Genomic DNA, 20842 nt, shown 5'->3' on the forward strand with positions numbered 1-20842 from the left:
CAAAATTACAAAGAAATTACTTACAATATAACAGTTGTGCAAGATACCATTTGTTATACTTACAGTGAAGCCCACCGAATACGGAGCTAAAAGTTCACTGTCATAACTAACCATACACCAGTCTGCTAAGGTTTTGTAAAACAAATGTAAGAAATCTGATTAGCACAACACCTACAGCCATGAAAAGCGCTCTACTGTAGAATGGGGAATGATGTGGTTATTAGAAATGCTCCTAACTACGGTACATGACACAGCGGTATAGAATGTAATAGCATTAAATTATTTTAAAAGGGTTTTATAAACACTTACAAAAAATTATAAAAAACCTTTTTATACGCATCCTAGGTGACACAATGCCTGAAGTGCTCAAAAGTGATCTCCGTGGACTGTTACATTTAGGGACATCTTTTACATACTATGTCATATGAAACATGGATGAGGAGTTTAAATTATTAAAAATTTTAGAGCTTTAAAACATTTCAGAAATATTATCTTCTTTTACTTGGTGATCGTAAAGCCAGTAGCGCTCGAAAGTGCCCTCTAGGGACTGAAATAATTCATACCTGAAAATGTACCTGCATATAACATATAAAACATAAATGTGTTTAGTAGCAACACTTTAAACGCAACTTTAGAACATTCCAAAACTATCTCCTATTCCTGTTATTAGGCGATGGTAGATGGAGTTTCCACTGTGTCAGGGCGAGCACCGCACCACCTGATTTTTCCTTTGCCATGTCCAGTTCGCCTCCAACAACGTGCTAAGGGCCGGCGTAGCTGATGCAGGCTGTAAAATGTCTTTAAAAATTTCGTAATAATTACTACACATGTAATCACTTCGCTCATTAAGTAGTTTCTCTAGGCGTAAATTTCCAGTTCCTCCAGCACATTCAAATAAAAACTTTTCGGAGCTCAGCGTAGCACTTCCGTTTCTTCACTTATTGTGCTAACCTCATGCTTGCTGTCTTTTACTTGCACTCAGATGTTATCTGATTACTGTGACCACAGCGTTCCGTGTATCAGATTTCGAAATTCTGCCCCCTCTACCCTATTAATTGACTATCACAGCCCGCGCATTTAATCTTGGACACGCCGGAGCTGCTGTATTTATTTTCCTTCGTCGCGATTGAGCTATCCTTCAACCCATGCGATATTTGTCCTTCATTTTGAAATGCAACTGTAATGTCTTTGTACAGATTTTAGAAATTCTCTGTCACACTCCACTTGTATGTCAAAATGACAGATTTCTTCATAACTTTAATCTTTTTATTCTGAAAATGAAGGGCAAATGGATAGAGTACAGACCAACTGCAACGGAGCAAAATAAATACAGCATTTGGAGCGCATGTAAAAGATAGTAAGCATAAGGTTAGCACATTAAATGAATAAATGGCGGTGTTACTCAGAGCTCCGTGAAGCTTTTATTTGAATGTGCTGGAGGTAACGGAAATTTACGCACAGCAAGTGAAAGACAGAGAAAAACTACTTAATGTGCAAAGTGACTTCATGCGTATTAACTGCTAAAGCTTCTTCCAAAGTTTTTAATGATATTAAACCCCTCACTTATGTTTTATATGATGTACATGGGAGCATTTTCGTGTACGAAATATTTCAATCCATAGAGGACACACTTGGGCGCCACTGGCTCACGATTGCCGTATAGGAGGAGAAGATATTTATGGAATGTTTTAAAGACCTTTTAACGTATTTAATAAAGTCCTCACTATGTTCCAAAAAAAATGGCTCTGAGCACTATGAGACTTAACATCTTAGGTCATCAGTCCCCTAGAACTTAGAACTACTTAAACCTAACTAACCTAAGGACATCACACACATCCATGCCCGAAGCAGGATTCGAACCTGCGACCGTAGCAGTCGCGCGGTTCCGGACTGAGCGCCTAGTCACTATGTTCCACCCATTGCATTTAGGAACACCTTCTATGTATTGTATCAGTCCATGAAGAGCACTTTTAAGCACTACAGACATTGCATCAGTTAGGATCCTTATAAAAAAAGTATTTTAAAATATTTTGTGAATAATTTTTATCTGTTTCCCGTCTTTCCCTTACTTGCACTAAATTCGTGCAAGTATGTACCGTCTGTACAACTAGATGATGGCCGTTTGTTTGCTGCCATACGCGTTTCACTTCATTTATTTGGGAAGCATCATCAGTGGCCTGAAATACATATATCTTTTTATACATACAATAAACGTATTATGTGTTAGATTTAATATGCTGATATAATACATTTTGTAGTGTTTTTCTCTTGATTCTTAGGTTAGAAGCAACTTTCGTAGCACAAGTTTCGTACTGCGAATGTATAGTTCGTTTATACAAACAGTACAACCCACAGCCAGAAATAATGGTTACAGCTCTCATATAATATAAAAACTCAATCAAAAAATTAAAACACAACTAAAGAAAATTCAAAACAAGGAGAGAGCACAGACCCCGACAGACACTACAGCACACACAGAAACACAACGCAGACTCATGACATGAATAACAGAAAAAAATGGTGCACTCTTACATACAAACACAAAGCAACACAAGATAGCAAATATACTAAGGAATCAGGGATTAAAAATAGCTTACAGAACAAGAAACATACTTCAATTACATTTCAAACAACAGAAAAACAATATAAACACCAAGGAGCAGGATGGCGCTCCACCCCATACCGCTACACATGTGAAAAATCTCTTGTGCATATGGTTTCGTGAGGATCCGTGTGGTCATTGGTTCTGGGGTTACCTAAAGTCTCGGAAATTAGGACAGGGGGTGTCTTTTACTGGTTAAAGAAAGGCAAGCAAATGGAAGTACGAAGGGTGCTTGAAACTGAGGCCATTTCAAAAAAAGGCAATAAAAGATAGCATATTACAACTGTGGCAAAATGAATGTAACACTTCATACATTACGTTACTGGCCATGGCCCTTATGAGACGTATCTATACAAAATCGGAAGGCAGATGAATGCTAGCTGCGCCTGCGGCAGTGTGGGCACACCAGAACACACATTGTGGGATTGCGCACTCTGTGAAGATGCAGCGTGTAATGGACGTCAGATATTAAGGATATGGGACCCCTGGCGCATCTTGGACGATATGCACCAGCAGTATCCAGGAAGGCCAAGGAATACTTCACAAGGCATTCAACCGTAAGTCAATATGCTGCCACCCAGGCTAGACAACGTACTCTGTAGGTGGAGAGAAGACGATTGAGGTTGGCGACCACCTAGTGAAATACTGTCCCAAGAATCTATATTGCGTTGGTGCAAGTGATCATGGAAGTGTAGACTTTAAAAAGTAACAGTGATGGGTGGAATTAGTCGTTTCAGTGGAAACGCTGCTGACGTGTTGCCCGACGCCCAAGGAATCCAGCAGACTACGGCTGCTGACCGGGGTATCGTGAGCGCCGATCCAGTAGCGGAAACAACCATGCACAAGTTAAATGCACCAAGTAAATAGACAAACAGAGAACAAATTCTAGCGTTTGCAGTGGATTAATAACTTGGTAATTGGTTAAGGGTTTTAATGCAGTTTTATAGTAGTAAAAGTTGTAGTAGCTTTTTTCTATTTTAATCTCTCTCTTGTTTTTTTAAAAAACATTAGGTATGAGAAACAAACAATTAATACATAACTTATAACTGTCCAAGGAAATGTGATTTGTATGGCCTATTTTTAGATATTTAGATAATAGGCTGTAATTATGAAGAATAAATAAATAAATACCTGAAGTCACAAGTCTACTGCGATCGTCCTACCTCATTAGGGACGCTAAAAGACAACATCTGACGGCAGTTTCTTATTATACCCACTAATGTGCTATGCAGTGTTGTTCACAACATCGTCCCTTCACGACAGGTATTGTTGATGAATGATGGCCTAAATCTTGTGCGTTTGCTATAAAGAACATCGTATTCGCAAAAAATCAATCGTTGCGCACATTATTGCTTTTGTATGATATGAAGCGCCATCTGTTGGTCATCCGTCAAGTACTGAATTTTCAAATGTAACGGACTTTTGGGTCACTCTGTCTCTGAACTACCGACTTCATCTGCCGTCGCTTGTGTGTCTAGAATTCTTGCATGACATATTTCTCCAATGGGAAGGACAGGATGGACGAGTGGGTCGCCTCGCCCATTTGCGGTGCTGCAGCGCCGGCCACAGCGAGAGTGGAGTGTTGTGGTTTGGCGTGGTCCGGATGCCGCAGCGGGTTATTAGCTCCCGGGCGGCTCGTCGGCCCCAAGGCCGGCGCTGCAGTCGCCACGCCGCCGCAGCCGGTCACTCCCCCTCTCCACACGGGAAATAAAGCTGAGCACAGCACTGGCGCCTACGCTGCACTCTATTTCCGTCTCACGTTACACCAGTTCACCACTGCAGGATATCAATATGTGCGTTACGATCTAAACAAGGCTAAAAAAATCCCTACTATTGCCTTTTTAAACATTCGTGAGAATTTCTCCACAGCCTGTCCACTGAATACATTACACTGGAGAACTGCAGTTTGGTTGTCTGAGAGCTCAGATGCCCTTTCTTTGTCTCCAAACGCATACAAAACGTGTACGCAGGGTGAAGCGAAATTCGCACAGTCGGGCTTGGCAGCGCGACTCCTTACACGCCAGCGATAAAAAAATGTCGCTCACAACATTTCGTCCGGCGAGAGTACATCCAGCGGAAGAAGGACGTTAAATAGTGGCAGTCTGGCAACAATGTAACCACATGTATGGTAAGTACCTCTGTCAGCACATACTACTCGTGCTGCACAGTTGGTGCAGTGGATAGAGGTTTTGGTTAGCATGCATGAGGTCAATGGTTCAATCCTGATTTGAGACACATGTTTTTAATTTGGTAAATGTAGTCCAGGTAGTACGGGAACTGGCATCTATATCGTCAACAAAGACTACAGCGGATCCTCTAGAAAACATTTGCACTTACATACTGCAATCGTAGAAACGGAAGATTGGTCAGCTTTTAAAGCAGCACTTTGCACGTCGTGGGCGTGAATTTATTCGTACCACTTCATTTACTAGATGCGAAACCTGTTTTATTCGTATCCTTCTCGAATGGTGTCATCAATTAGAACCAAGTATTATTATTGCCTCATTCAGATCCATTACATTTCGTTAGAGCCTTACGTTACCAGTAGGACTAGCAACGCGCTTCGCGAATACTGTGAATGGTCCCAACAGGAAGCCAAAGACGACTTCGTGAACACCATAATATAGCCAGATGAAGCAGCATTCACTCTTGAAGGTGTCTTCAATATGCACAATGCCTATCATCGGTGTGAGGTTAACCTGTACGTCACGTGCCACCGTGGGTATCAGGTTCGCTTTGGTATCAACGTCTGGGCCGGAATAGTGGGCGACAGGTGTTTGGGCCCCTACATATTGCCTGACTGGTTGACTGCACGAAGGCATTATGCATTCCTCTGAAACAATTTGCTTGATGCGCTGGAAGATGTTCCGCTACATGTTCGGCAGAGGATATGGTTCCAACATTATGGTACACCTCCACACTCTGGAATTAATGTCACACAGTATTTCGGCAGAACATTTCCAGGGAAATGGCTCGGACGTGGAGGTCCAGTTGTATGGCCACCACGTTCACCTGACCTAAATCCCCTGGATTTCTTCCTGGTGGGACACCTGAAGGAGCACGTGTACTCTACTCCGCCGACGAATGTGGAAGAATTGTTGGCGCGTGTTCATGCTGCTTCTTTTACTGTGGATGCAGATTTTCTGCGAAGGGTCCAGAGCTGTATGATCCGGCGCGTTGCGCAGCGTTTGGACGGACGGGGAGGTCGCTTTGAGCATCTGTTGTTCTGAGGACAACGAATTCTGTAGTGAAAATCATGCGGTGACTAATTTGGACATTATTACTCTCACTGCTTGCTAATGTGCGACATCTGAGCGCTCATATTACATGTAGTATAAATGATAAATAGATGTTGTGTTATTGTAGTGTTCTATCATCTGTAGCTTCACGAAACTGATATGGTTTTTGTAGTTATTCTGTCTTACGACAGGTCATTTGCTTCAACTGTCTATTTCTTATTTGTCTAACCACATATTTGTTATGTTCAGCGTTACAAAATGTTCTAAATTTAGGATATATGTGACCTAAGAAGAGGTGTATGTCATAGTATGAAATGTCAGAATGAAATTAGCAAATAAAAAAAGATGCTCCCCAACCCATCGAACTCCTACATGCTAACCCAAAACTCTATCCACTGCACCAACTGTACAGCAATCTTAACACGTCCTGACAGAGATTGTTACCATACATGTGGTTACAGTATTGCCAGATTGCCGCTCTTTTAAAGTCCGTTTTCTGCCGGATGTACTCGCCGGACGAAATTTCGTGAGAGATGTATTTATCGCTGGCGTGTAAGGAGTCGCTCTGCGAAGCCCGAGTGCGTGAATTTTGCTTCACCCTGTATAATGGAAAATAAAGGGAAATTTGCCAAATATGCTATTCACAAAGAACAGACAGTTTCATTCATACAAACGCTATATGTACAATGAGATGACAGAAGTCATGGGACACCTCCTAACATCGTGGCATGGACTCAACAAGTCACTAGAAGTCCCCTGCAGAAATATTAGCCACCTAGGATTGCGAAAGTGTGGTCGCTGCATGATTGTATGCACTAACTGACCTCTCGATTACGTCCCATCAATTTTTGATAGGATTCGTGTCGGGCGATTTCCGTGGCCAAATCATTCGCTTGAATTGTCCACAATGTTCTTGAAACCAATCGCGAACAATTGTGACCGGTGACATGGCGCATTGTTTTCCATAAAAATTCCATCGTTGTTTGAGAACCTAATTTCCATGAATGGCTGAAAATAGTCTCCAAGTAGTCGAACATAACGATTTCCAGTCATCGACCAAGTCAGCTGGACCAGAAGACACAGTTCGTTCGATGTAAACACAGCCCACACCATTATGGAGCCACCACCAGCTTGCACAGACAGTGCCTTGTTGACAGCTTGGGCCCATGGTTTCGAGGGATTTGCGCTACATTTGAACCCTACCATCAGCTCTTATCAACTAAAATCGGGACTCATATGACCAGGTCACGGTCTTCCAGTTGTCTAAGGTCTAACCGATATGGTCACGAGCCCAGGAGAGGCGCTGCAGGCGATGTAATGCTGTTCGCAAGGGCACTCGGTCGGTCATCTTCTCCCATAGCCCATTTAACGCTAAATAACTGTCCTAACGGATACATTCGTCTTACGTCCCACATCAATTTCTGTGTTACTTTACGCAGTCTTGTTTGCCTGCCAGCACTGAAAACTTTATGCAGACCACCCTGCTCTCGGTCGTAAAGCGAAGGCTGTCGGTCCTTCGTTGTCCGTCGTGAGAAGTAATGCCTGAAATTTGATGTTCTCGGCACATTCTTGACACTGTGGATAGCAGAATATTGAGTTCCGTAACTACTTCCGAAAGGTAATGTCCGAGGCGTCTAGCTCCTCCTCTCATTCCGCGTTCAAAGTCTGTTAGTTCCCGTTATGCGACCGTAATCAAGTCGGAAACGTTTTCACTTAAATCACCTGAATACAAATTACAGCTTCGCTGGTGCACTGCCCTTTTACACCTTGTGCACGCGATAGTACGGCCATCTGTCTCTGTGCGTATCGCTGTCTCATGAATTCTGTCACCTCGGTGTACATTACACTGGAGAAACGCTCTTTAGTTGTCTTAGATATGTACGCTGTTTTCACTAACTTTTGGCCTCTGAATCCCAAAATAAGCAGTTTTCGTCTGTTACGTCAGCATTTTAAGCTACAACATACACTCTCTTTGTCTCAAAAGCCATACAAAATGTGCATATAAAGAAAAACAACAGGAAAACTTACCAAATATGCTGTTCACGTAGAACAGTTTTATTCATACAGTGGCAATACATAATTACTGCAAGTTAAATTGTGTTCATCCAACCTGTAGTGAAATTTCTTGAAACATTCCTTCAGTTACAAAGATTTAACAAATTGACTCATGACACCCAGTTTTATACGCAGAGTTGGAAATAAAAAATCCCTTCACAACTGGCTGATGTAGAATGTCCGGAGCACCAGGTTTCTTATCAGGCTTAGGCAGCCAGTTCGGCTACGCCCAATGCTTCTCACGAGCTTTGCTGTTCCACGTACGAGAATAACAGGGATACCTGGTATATCCATGTTGTTGGGCCATGCGGAAGCCAAAATGGTAGGGCATTTAAAACATTACTCAGATTTTTTGCTTATGCAATATATATATATATATAATTACGGGTTCCACACCGTATGACTGCTACCACTGACCTGAAGCGAATGATTTACTACTACTGCAAGAATCAGTAAAGTTTCCTCATTTCCTATAAGAAAGAAGTGAGAATGGAGCAACGGCGAAATGTCCTGTTAGGTGATCGCATGATCTAGTACAAAATGGCTCTGAGCACTATGGGACTTAACTACTGAGGTCATCAGTCCCCTAGAACTTAGAACTACTTAAACCTAACTAACCTAAGGACATCACACAACACCCAGCCATCACGAGGCAGAGAAAATCCCTGACCCCGCCGGGAATCGAACCCGGGAACCCGGGCGCGGGAAGCGAGAACGCTACCGCTCGACCACGAGCTGCGGGCTATTGGCTGTGAAAACTGCATCTGTGTACATACATTGTCAACGACATTTCATGTGTAAATGTGCAGATCATTCACAGCTGACTTTACATTTTGTGATAGGATCAAATGGTATGATGGATTTTTCTTCTTCTTTTGAATAGTACGTAAAAAGCAGCACCGTAACGTGGTGTTGCTTGAAACAAAGGGGTAACTTCAAACGATTTGCAGTTATCTCGTTTTTAATTATGGAATCATGGTATGCGTAATATAATTGTTGATTTTGTGTCTTATTCTCAACAACCGTAACAAGAGCGGTAGTTATAGAAAAAAAATTAGCTAACTGAATGAAGTTATCCTCTTCTAGATATCGTTTACATTGTTGACCAGTATTCCCTCTTATTTTTGTACACATTATGTTCCAGTTTCGTAAGGACTATGGCTGTGAAAATTAAGTCATGGATTACGTTTACAAAATCACTGTATTTATTCAAAATAGTCTCCCCCTGAATCAAAACAAAGATGAAATCGTTTTAAAAGTGTTTTGAAACAGCCACTTCATTCCCTTTTTGAAGTTGCATTTACTACTGAATTACAGTTTTCTTGGAGGTCCATAATTACTTCATTACGGTATCCTTTCATTGCCCACTTCAAAATTTGGAAAGAGCCAGAAGTCGGCTAGAGCCAAATCCGGCGAATACGGTGGGTGGTCAAGGACTGTGATCCATTTGCTTGCCAAAACCTCGTGCAATATCACCGCTTTGTAGGCTGGAGTGTCGTCATGGAGAAGCAACCAGGAACCTGCCTCCCAGTATTCGGGTTGAATTCGACGAATTCTCGTCTACAAACGCTGAAAGAATGCAGAACTTGATGTTGCCTCAGTGTTCCTCCGTCATTTTCCGAGCGTCAGACACTCCACACAGCTGCTTTTGAAACCTCAAGGATCGTAACGCCGCAACTCGCCACGAGACTTTATTGCACTTTGGAATTTCACACAATCAATCCTAACTGAACTGGGATACACTATGTACACTCCTGGAAATGGAAAAAAGAACACATTGACACCGGTGTGTCAGACCCACCATACTTGCTCCGGACACTGCGAGAGGGCTGTACAAGCAATGATCACACGCACGGCACAGCGGACACACCAGGAACCGCGATGTTGGCCGTCGAATGGCGCTAGCTGCGCAGCATTTGTGCACCGCCGCCGTCAGTGTCAGCCAGTTTGCCGTGGCATACGGAGCTCCATCGCAGTCTTTAACACTGGTAGCATGCCGCGACAGCGTGGACGTGAACCGTATGTGCAGTTGACGGACTTTGAGCGAGGGCGTATAGTGGGCATGCGGGAGGCCGGGTGGACGTACCGCCGAATTGCTCAATACGTGGGGCGTGAGGTCTCCACAGTACATCGATGTTGTCGCCAGTGGTCGGCGGAAGGTGCACGTGCCCGTCGACCTGGGACCGGACCGCAGCGACGCACGGATGCACGCCAAGACCGTAGGATCCTACGCAGTGCCGTAGGGGACCGCACCGCCACTTCCCAGCAAATTAGGGACACTGTTGCTCCTGGGGTATCGGCGAGGACCATTCGCAACCGTCTCCATGAAGCTGGGCTACGGTCCCGCACACCGTTAGGCCGTCTTCCGCTCACGCCCCAACATCGTGCAGCCCGCCTCCAGTGGTGTCGCGACAGGCGTGAATGGAGGGACGAATGGAGACGTGTCGTCTTCAGCGATGAGAGTCGCTTCTGCCTTGGTGCCAATGATGGTCGTATGCGTGTTTGGCGCCGTGCAGGTGAGCGCCACAATCAGGACTACATACGACCGAGGCACACAGGGCCAACACCCGGCATCATGGTGTGGGGAGCGATCTCCTACACTGGCCGTACACCACTGGTGATCGTCGAGGGGACACTGAATAGTGCACGGTACATCCAAACCGTCATCGAACCCATCGTTCTACCATTCCTAGACCGGCAAGGGAACTTGCTGTTCCAACAGGACAATGCACGTCCGCATGTATCCCGTGCCACCCAACGTGCTCTAGAAGGTGTAAGTCAACTACCCTGGCCAGCAAGATCTCCGGATCTGTCCCCCATTGAGCATGTTTGGGACTGGATGAAGCGTCGTCTCACGCGGTCTGCACGTCCAGCACGAACGCTGGTGCAACTGAGGCGCCAGGTGGAAATGGCATGGCAAGCCGTTCCACAGGACTACATCCAGCATCTCTACGATCGTCTCCATGGGAGAATAGCAGCCTGCATTGCTGCGAAAGGTGGATATACACTGTACTAGTGCCGACATTGTGCATGCTCTGTTGCCTGTGTCTATGTGCCTGTGGTTCTGTCAGTGTGATCATGTGATGTATCTGACCCCAGGAATGTGTCAATAAAGTTTCCCCTTCCTGGGACAATGAATTCACGGTGTTCTTATTTCAATTTCCAGGAGTGTATATTATTTCCGTGACGCTTATCGTCGCAGATACTAAGGTGAAGGGACATGCATCGAGTATGGGTAGAAACTTGCAGCAGTAGTAAATCTCTTTCCTCAAGTCAGACCATCGGGTAGTAGGTGTGAAATTCGTAGGTTCACGGCCAGTATAAAAAAAATCTCTATATTGTTTTAAACGTCCTGCCATCCTGTTTCCGATCTCCAACTACGTTACTGTTTTCTATTAAAACTGACTTAGAGAATCGAAGAAAAACATATTTTCATAATTTTGTAATTATCGTTTTTCAGCGACATTTTTCAGAGTGACCACATCACATATAGCCTAGGTAATACTGAGCTTATTGAATGCTCAAAACAGTTTAGTTTCTCCATGATTATTTCTGAATCCATAAACAAGTAATAAAAATGTATATACACTACTGGCCATTAAAATAGCTACACCAGGAAGAGATGCAGATTATGAACGGGTATTCATTGGACAAATATACTAGAACTGACATGTGATTACACTTTTCACATTTTCCTGTCGGTTACATTTCGCGTCTGTAGCACATCATCTTCGTGATATAGCAATTTTAATGGCCAGTAGTGTATGTATGTACGTATGTTTGACATCTCCTCCAAAACCATTGGACCGATCAAACGTGGTACACATATCATTTACTGTCTGAAAATAATCACTGTGGGGTAAGAACCACTGACCTATCAAAGCCGTGGAAGTGAGGGTAAAAGGCAGTGTAACCCACTAAGCGAGAATACCCGTACTTCAGTTATTCGGTGTTTGAAACTTGCACAAACTTTACACACGATTTCAAACCCTTACCAAATTTTTTCTCGCTGAACCGCCAAAAAATGGTGAAAAGAAAAATGTTTTTCGCTCACTACATTTATTACTGTTCATGCAGTAAAATACGAAACTTATTGTTTTACTACGAACTGTATTCGTGATATATCTTGCAAACATTACTACGTATACCACTGAGTGTACCAGAAAAATTACATCATTGTACGACCCTTAGCACGTCATAAGCACTGAGTTCTTGAAAAACTACCACATCCTGCAAGATGTTTAAATTTATTGCTTCGTTGTTAGTAACTCTACTCGCAACACATTTCGCCGCTGAATGTACCTAGAAAGATATATCATTTTATGACACATAGTTCAGGAGATATGACGTCAAATACTGACATGCCTAAAAAACTGCCCCATAATGCATGACGTTTTAATTTACTACTTCTTTACTACTAACTCTACTCACAACACATTTAGCAGATAGTAGGGACATGTACCACATGATGTATTAACAAAACAATATTTCATAGAACATAGTTCAGGAGATACGTCATAAACATCAAGCTGCGTGAAAATAAAACTGCAGTGCGAAATTCGTTAGAGATACAGCTGAAATACGTATACAAATACTCGTGAAATACGTTAAATTTATGTGAAACAGAGGATGTGTCAAAAAGAATCATCCAATTTGGCATGTCTACATTTCTTAAACAAACATAAATTTTGTCTTTTGGTGAACAAAGAATCTCAAAAAGTTGTTTTTTTTCATGCCTTTTCATAGGTTTTCAGTATGCCCCCCTTGAGATGCACGGCAAATGTCAATGCGGTATTCAATTTGTTCCCACACTAAAGCGAGCATGTCTTGGCTACAGTTTCCACAGCTGCTGTGACGCGATGTCTGAGTTCATTCATTGCTGTTGGTAACGGAGGCACAAAATGGAGTCTATTATAAACTCTCACAAGAAAAAATCACATACAATCAGGTCCGGTGACCTTGTAGACCGGTAATGTAAGGCTGAATCATTTGGTCCAGTGCGACCGATCCATCGTTCAGTAATCCTTTGATTTAAAAATTCCCGCACTTCCCGGTGCCCCATCCTGTCAGTAAACGAAGTCGGTCGAATCAGTCTCCAACTGTGGGAAAAGAAAGCTCTCAAGTATAACGAGATACGTGCTTCCTGCAACAGTGTTCTCGGAAAAGAAATATGAACCATACACCTTTTCCCGTGAAACTGCACAAAACACATTAAATTTTGGAGAGTCCCCCTCATATTGTACAACTTCATATGGTCGTTCCGTACCCTACATTCTCACACTATGACGGTTCACCTTTCCATTCAAATGAAACGTTGCCTTATCACTTAACACTAAGAGTGGAAGAAAACTGTCAATCCATCTTGCGAAGAAAGAAATTACAGAACTCCTCACGTTGTTGTTTGTCACCTTCACGAAGTGAATTTTGTATGGTTTCATGTGTAAACGTCTACGCAACACACGCCAGACGGACATCGGAGGCATGATGAGCTATCGATCTGCACGGCAAACGGATTTCTCCGAACTTCTTGTGAAACTATGGTGGATGCGTTCGACGTCTGTGTAAGACACTCGGGGACGGTCCGGCGATTTGCTTTTGCACAAACAACCTGTTACTCAGAATTGTTCATGCCGCTACCTAACACACTGTGCTGTAGGAGGATCCACACCATACCTAGTATGAAAGTCACGCTGAACAGTTATTACTGACCTGCACTGCTCAAAACGAATACAAAATGCTTTCTGTTGTACAGACACCATTTTTACTAGAACTGAAGGGGGCGCAGACTGCAGCTACCTTGCGGGAACAATATAGAACTCGAGAGAGTGCTCTTTACAACAGTACGTTGTTAACGCACATATCTCAACTAACGTAATAACTATATATATATATATATATATATATATATATATATATATATATATATATAAAAATCGGATGAGTCTTTTTGATACGCCCTGTATATTTGACATTTGCGTTCGCGAACAATGCCATTGGTAAAAAGTTCATCAGAAGCCCTTGGAACGATTTCAATCAAATTTGGTAGGTACACTTATTAGTTAGAATCTAGTTAGAATAAGGTTAAGAATGACTAGACTCATACTGGGATCAGTGTGATAACGTGGAGAGAGAAGGGAGGACGAGGAGATAGGTGACGAAGATAGGATGAGGAGGAGATGGACAGAGATAGAGGAGAATGAGATTTTCACTCTGCAGTGGAGTGTGCGCTGATATTAAACTTCCTGGCAGAGTAAAACTGTGTGCCGGGCCGAGACTCGAACTTGCAAAGTCCCGAGTTCGAGTCTCGGTCCGGCACACAGTTTTAATCTGCCAGGAAGTTTCAGAGATATCGCCGTCGCAGACGTATGCTGGTCTATAAAGATTTGTTGAATATTACTGGCACTTTTGGTACCGTTCCAACGCCAGGTACGAGTAAGAAAGTATTGAATCTGAAGAAGATTGCGAGTGAATTTTTCTATTGCAAAAGCATCCGAATCAAGTAGTATAGGTAATGGTTGGATTACTTTTGCTGCTGTTGTTTGTCATGATGCTTCTAGGACTGGATTGGAAAGAGGAAAGAGGAGGAGAGGGACAGAGATAGAAGAGGAAATGAGCAGAGAGAGGGAAGAGGAGGAGATGGATAGAGTATGGGAACGGAGGAGGTGGACAGAGGGATGGGTGATGGGTAGAGATGGAGAGGTGAAGGCGATGGACAGGATGGATAGAAAAAAGAAGGAAAGAGAGGTGGATAAAGAGAAAAGGGTACATAGAAAGAGGGGGTAAGAGTAGGTGGATAGGGAGAGGCGGAAAGAGAAGGTGGATAGGAAGAGAGGGGCAGAGAAGACGGACAGAGGAAGGAGGAGACGGTTTAATAGAAGACTGGAATGAACAAATGCCCGTGCAACACCGTGTTTCTCAGCTAGTTATTAAATACACTGAACCCGCCCCAGTGGCCGAGGACGCACACAGGGTGGAAATATCCATCTGCCGCTCGAGTGATCCCTGTACCTAGTACGACTAGTACAGCAAAACGAACGCCAGCGGCATTCGGCCGGTAAGCGCTCGCTGTACTGACAGTAGAGACAGATAGACAGAGAGAGAGAAAGACAGAGTGACTGACGGTGGTTGTGGTGTGGCCGGTGTTGCAGGCTTCAGCGACCCGTACTGCATGCTGGGCATCCAGCCGGGCGGCCTGCAGCCGCCGTCGCCGCAGCCGGGCAGTGGCCAGAGCTCCCGCGAGACGCCGCCGGGCTCCCCGCGCCACGCCTCGGCCGCCGCCACCGGCCGCACGCTCTCCGACAGCGGAGACCCCGACCAGCCGCACAGGGACACCTCGCCGCACGAGAAGCTGCGCAAGCACCACAGGTGACCGACCGCACTCAAACCTAACGCTCGCTCTGCAGCCGAAACTTAACGACAGTTTAAAACTGTGTGCCGTACTGCGACTCCGATGGGAAGGTAGCAGAAGAGTAGTGACAGCTGCTCAGCTGGTTGTGAGTCATGCCCGATAGCACAGTCCTGGGCAGAAGACTACTAGCATCAAACACAGTTCCAGTTTGAGGAAGAAATTTCTGAGAATGTACCTTTGAAGCAGAGCACTGTATGGTAGTGACACATGGACTGTGCAAAAACCTGAACAGAGATTCGAAGCATTTCAGAGGCGGTACTATAAAAGAACGTTGAAAATTAGGTTGTCTCATAAGATAATGAGTGAGGACGTTCTCTGGAGAATCGGCGAGGACAAGAATATATGGAAAACAAGAGGAAGGAACAGGGATAGGACTTTTGTTAAGGCATTAGAGATCAACTTCCATGGTACTAGATGGAGCTAAGAGTAAAAACTGTAGAGCAAGACAGAGATTCGAATATATCCAGCAAATAATTGAACACGTGGGGTGCAGTTGCTACTCTGAGATAAAGAGGTTGGCACAGGAGAAGAATTTTTGGCGGACTGCATCAAACCAGTCAGAAGACTGATAACCAAGAAAAAAAGAACCTTAGGTCGCCGAGCAGGGCCACAGGGGTCAGTGCTGGGCCCACTACTGTCTCCTTTTTTTCAGTCTTATGAGTGGTTTATGCCGTCTGCCACTAATTCCTCTGCTGCGCCAACCTCTTCACCTCACAGCAGCTCTTGCACCCAACTACCTCAGTTATTCGTTGCATGTAATGCAGTGTCTTTCTTCCGCTACAGGTTTTACGCTCTACAACTCCCTCTAGTACAATGTAAATTGTTCCCTGATGTCTCAGCTCATGTTCTATAATCCTGTCCCTATTTCTAGTCGATGTATTACTTTCTACGGAGAACGTTCTCATTCCTTACCTTATCAGTCCACTTAATTTTCAACATTCTTCTCTAGCACCACATCTCAAATGCTTCTATTCTTTTCTTTCCTGGTTTTCTTACAGTTCATGTTTCACTACCATACGATTCTGTGCTCCAAAAGATCATTCTCAGAAATTTATTCCTCAAATTAAAGCCTACGAGTGATATCAGTAAATTTCTCTTGATCAAGAATGCCCTTTTTGTCAGTGCTAGTCTGCTTCTTATGTTCTCCTTGCTCGTCCATCAAGCGTTATTTTGCTGCCTACGTAGTAGAATTCCTTCAGTCCATCTGTTTCATGATCACCAATTGTGATGTCAAGCTTCTTGCTATTTTCATTTCTGCTACATCTCATTACTTTTATCTTTCTTCGATTCACTCTCAATGCATACGCTGTAATGATTACACTGTTCATTGCATTCAGTGAATCCTGTAATTCTTCTTCACTTTCACTGAGGTTAATAATATCAGCGAATCATGTCACTGATGTCCTTTAAACTTGTGTTTTAACTCCACTCTTAAAACTTTCGTTTATTTTCACCACTGTTTCAAATGGTTCAAATGGCTGTAAACACTATGGGGTTTAACATCTGAGGTCATCAGTCCCCTGGACTTACAAATACTTAAACCTACCTAACCTAAGGACATCACACACATCCATGCCCGAGGCAGGATTCGAACCTGCGAATGTAGCAGTAGCGCGCTTCCAGACTGAAGCGCCTAGAACCGCTCAGCCACAGCGGCCGGCCTATCACGGCTTCTTCGATGTATAGATTGAACGGTACGGATGGAAGACTGCAGCCCTGTCTTACACCCATTTTAATCGGAGCACTTTATTCTTGGTCTTCCAGTCCCATTCTTGTAAGCTATAGAGAAATACAGGTAGTATATCACATGTGCAAGAACACTGGGGGAACAATAGAAAAGGGATAGCAAGAGCGAAGTGCTCGATTAAAGACGTGTAACATATCGACGCACTGTTTCGCCCCTAATGTGGAACCTCTACATCAGAGAAGCAGTAACGGAAATAAAAGAAAGATTCACGAGTGGGATTAAAATTCAGCGTAAATGGATATAACATACTGATTCTGCGCGTGAAAAAGAAATAAAGGGCCTGTTCAAGGGAACAAAAAGTTAAATGATTACGGAAGATGCATTGGCGGAAAACCGAAGAAAGGTGAAAGTAACGAGGTGTAGCAGAAACGAGATTAACGATAAACTTAACAATAGATTTGGAAACCCCTAAGTAGATGACATGAAGAAATTCTGCTACCTTTCACGAAAAGTAACGTTAATGAACGAAGGAAGGAGGGTATAAAAAGCAGACTATCAGAGGCAAAGAGCGCATTTCCGGCTCAAAACTTCTACTGTCGTCTAACATCGCTTTCATTTGATGAGAAATTTCTGATTATGTGCGTTTGGAGAACAGAAATATGGCCTGTGGAAAAACCGGAAAAGAAGATAAAGCATTTGAGATGTGGTGCTATAGAAGAATGTCGAAAATTGTTGGGACTGGTAACAATGAGGTTCTCCACAGAATCTGGTAAGAAAAAATATATGAAGAAAATTGACAAGGAGAAGGAATAGGATGACTGGATGTGTTAAGACGTCTAGAAGTAACTTTCGTGATGCTAGAAGGAGTAATTGAAGAAAAAACTGTGGTGGAAGGCAGAGTTTAAAATACATTCAACAAATAATTCAGGAAGATGGTCGCAAGTTGTACTATTAAATGTGAAGATTCGCACAGGGAAGTGAGTCGTGGCGGGCCGCAGCAAACAAATCAGAAGAATGATGACCCAAAAAAATTCTCTGGATCTATGGAAGAGATTCCCTGATGTGTTGATAAATGTCTTATAGTCCCATCTCTTCTCCCAAGCAGTGCTTCCCACATGTTTCTTTCCTCGCTGATTCGGAGGGAACGGCGCGTTTGTTACCAGTTCAACATACTTTTGTAAGGACAAGTCTCAGATGCTGCGGTTTTCTTCTTTTGTGGCTTTTTCCCGGTCTATTATTTACTTTCATGCAATGTTGCGCTCAAATTGTACATTCGCAGAGAAGTATTTTTCAGATTAAGTTCTACATTTGATACTAGGGGACTTGTTTTAGCGATGATTGTTCTCTTTGTCCTTGCTACGAATGTATCAAAATTCCTTCATTTCGTCTACTATGTGGTCTATAATTTTATTGTTAAATTTATCGGTAATCGCATTTCTGTTGGTGCTTATTACTTCTACAATAAACACTCAATTTCAGCAAAGTTCATTTTTTACCGTTTATATGTTGTGTCTGCCTCGTTTGAGAAATATTCACGTAGATTTGGTAGAACAGTTTTAATTAACGAGAAGGAATACGTTTGCTCCAAAGTGTGTTAAAGACATTGTAAGAAATAATTACTTTAGAAAGATAATTTCATCTTAAATAAGAATAAACAGTATTGAAAAGAAAGTGTCTTCTCAAGTATGGAAATAACACGATTTCTGGAAGGGTCAAAGGTCTAAACAAAAACAGTCACTTCCTGTGGAATAAAGAATAAACATAAATATGGTCTAAGATCAAAGGCCTTTAGGAAGAAAACCAACACCACTATAAAATAGCCCTGACTAGTAAGTACACAATGCATACATTAGCAAAGACTTAAGTCCCGACGGGACAGTCCACAGTTAAAGCTTTGTATATTTAGTCTCAGTGCAAGTTAAAGTCCCAGGACAGTCCAGTTTCAAAATGCCAGTATGATGGAAGACAGTTAAGTTCCGAATGGAAACCAAGACTCTTACACATCCACTAACTCATCACTGACGTGAAACACGGCGTCGGCGTTGCGGTGGCTCCAAAGTGAGTTCCTGGTTACTGTAACTGAATGCATTCGGTGCATGATACATTAATCCTACTCGAACCGCTCGTCGTGGCTCGTGCGCCGGCCTTAATACAAGCAGGGTGCCAGGATACTGTACACACCAGTTTCAGTCACGTGGTCCGCGAAAAAGCGTAGGTCCTGGGGGGGACGGGGGGGTAACGACTCCTATCAGCGCCTGGGATGTCGTCTAGCGACCAGCCGGATCGTGGACGAGTTGCGTCTGTCTGCCGGGAGGCTGGCTTCTAGGAGTTATGTGAACGCTTGCTGTGATGTAATGTTGGTTGCCTGCTGGGTACTTGCAGAGCCTAACCACAGCATTTTTAATATTGGTATTTTGGTGCGTCCGCGATTAAGAAACATCAGAAGAACAATACAGATTTTGTAAGGAAGGTACACGTCTCATTCTTTTCAAGTAGATTAGGTGATCAGGATAAATTGTGCCGCCCCCGGTTGGTACTGAACATACTCGCTGAAGAGTTCAGAAAATGCTCAAAAATTAATAAATATATAAAAAGAAGAAGACGTTAGAGTTATAGTGTGATGGAGAATGTTTCAACTATCCCTGGGAGAAGTTTCCTTGACTCTCATACTGTCATTTTGATCTGGGATTTGGAAAAATGGTTGAAATGGCTCTGAGCACTATGGGACTTAACATCTATGGTCATCAGTCCCCTAGAACTTAGAACTACTTAAACCTAACTAACCTAAGGACATCACACAACACCCAGTCATCACGAGGCAGAGAAAATCCCTGACTCCACCCGGAATCGAACCCGGGAACCCGGGCGGGATTTGGAAAACTATGTTTCATTCCTACTATTAATAAAAGATGATTACGAGTGAGAGGTAGGCTTGGATATCAATGGGGGGGATTGTAATTTTTTCTTAGGCAATTTTTTATTGCTGGAAAATTTCAAGATGTTATATATTTTTGGGAGTATAGCGATAGGACATATAAGTCAATGGACAAAAAATTCCTATACAGAAAGAAATGTTTTTATGTCGATACCTCACTAACACCTCTGTTCATATTGAAAAAAATGCAACTTTTTTCATTCTAGTACTACATGTTTTGTTATTTTCTAGTTTATAATGTTATCTAATTGTGAATAAACCATACGTGACATAAAAAATTGAACTCACATTCGAACTTAGTCTAAAGAACCGTGAGATTAAGCTATAACCTACTTCCCGACTCGCGATATGTGACATGGTGCTACGATCCTGCATGGCCGAGCAGTCAGTAAGTCTGTCCTTCGCGCGCTAGTTGCCCGGGGCCACCGTGATCCTACATGGAGTTCAGTATGAGCTTTCTCAGCTCATAGATTGCATATTCGCAGTACAGGCAAGCAAACCAGATCAACGTGTGCGCCGCGCGGGATAGCCGTGAAAGCGACTTGTCACGGTTCGAACGGCTCCCCCAGTCGGAGGTTCGAGTCCTCCCTCTGGCATGAGTGTGTGTGTTATCCTTAGAGGAAGTTAGTTTAAGTTAGATTACGTAGTGTGTAAGCCTAGGGACCGATGACCTCAGCACTTTGATCCCATAGGAACTTACTACAAAGTTTCAATTTTTCAACGCGTGCGGCGAAAGGACACAACGATAAACATCAGTCTCGATAGGCTATGATCCTACCACAGCCGAATACCAACATGTGTTCGTAGGCTTTCCTCCATCTTAGACGCGGTGTAACACGATCTTCTCACAAACGAACAATAGAAATACGTGATTTTTGAATGGGGAAATCCGTTGCTTTATCTTTCCTTATATACA

General features: G+C 43.2%; 1 protein-coding gene across 1 annotated transcript in view; it reads left to right on the forward strand.

The window, feature by feature from the left end:
* Positions 1–20842, forward strand: part of LOC124788796 (BAI1-associated protein 3) — a gene marked incomplete at its 5' end in the record, with an annotated part of 518896 nt that overhangs the window by 57711 nt on the left and 440343 nt on the right. The window contains one exon of the mRNA XM_047256078.1: positions 15045–15261. Within this exon, the coding sequence (XP_047112034.1) occupies positions 15045–15261 (217 nt within the window). The remainder of the gene's footprint in view (positions 1–15044; positions 15262–20842) is intronic.

This window comes from Schistocerca piceifrons, chromosome 3, assembly GCF_021461385.2.
Source record: "Schistocerca piceifrons isolate TAMUIC-IGC-003096 chromosome 3, iqSchPice1.1, whole genome shotgun sequence".
Lineage (NCBI taxonomy): Eukaryota > Metazoa > Arthropoda > Insecta > Orthoptera > Acrididae > Schistocerca > Schistocerca piceifrons.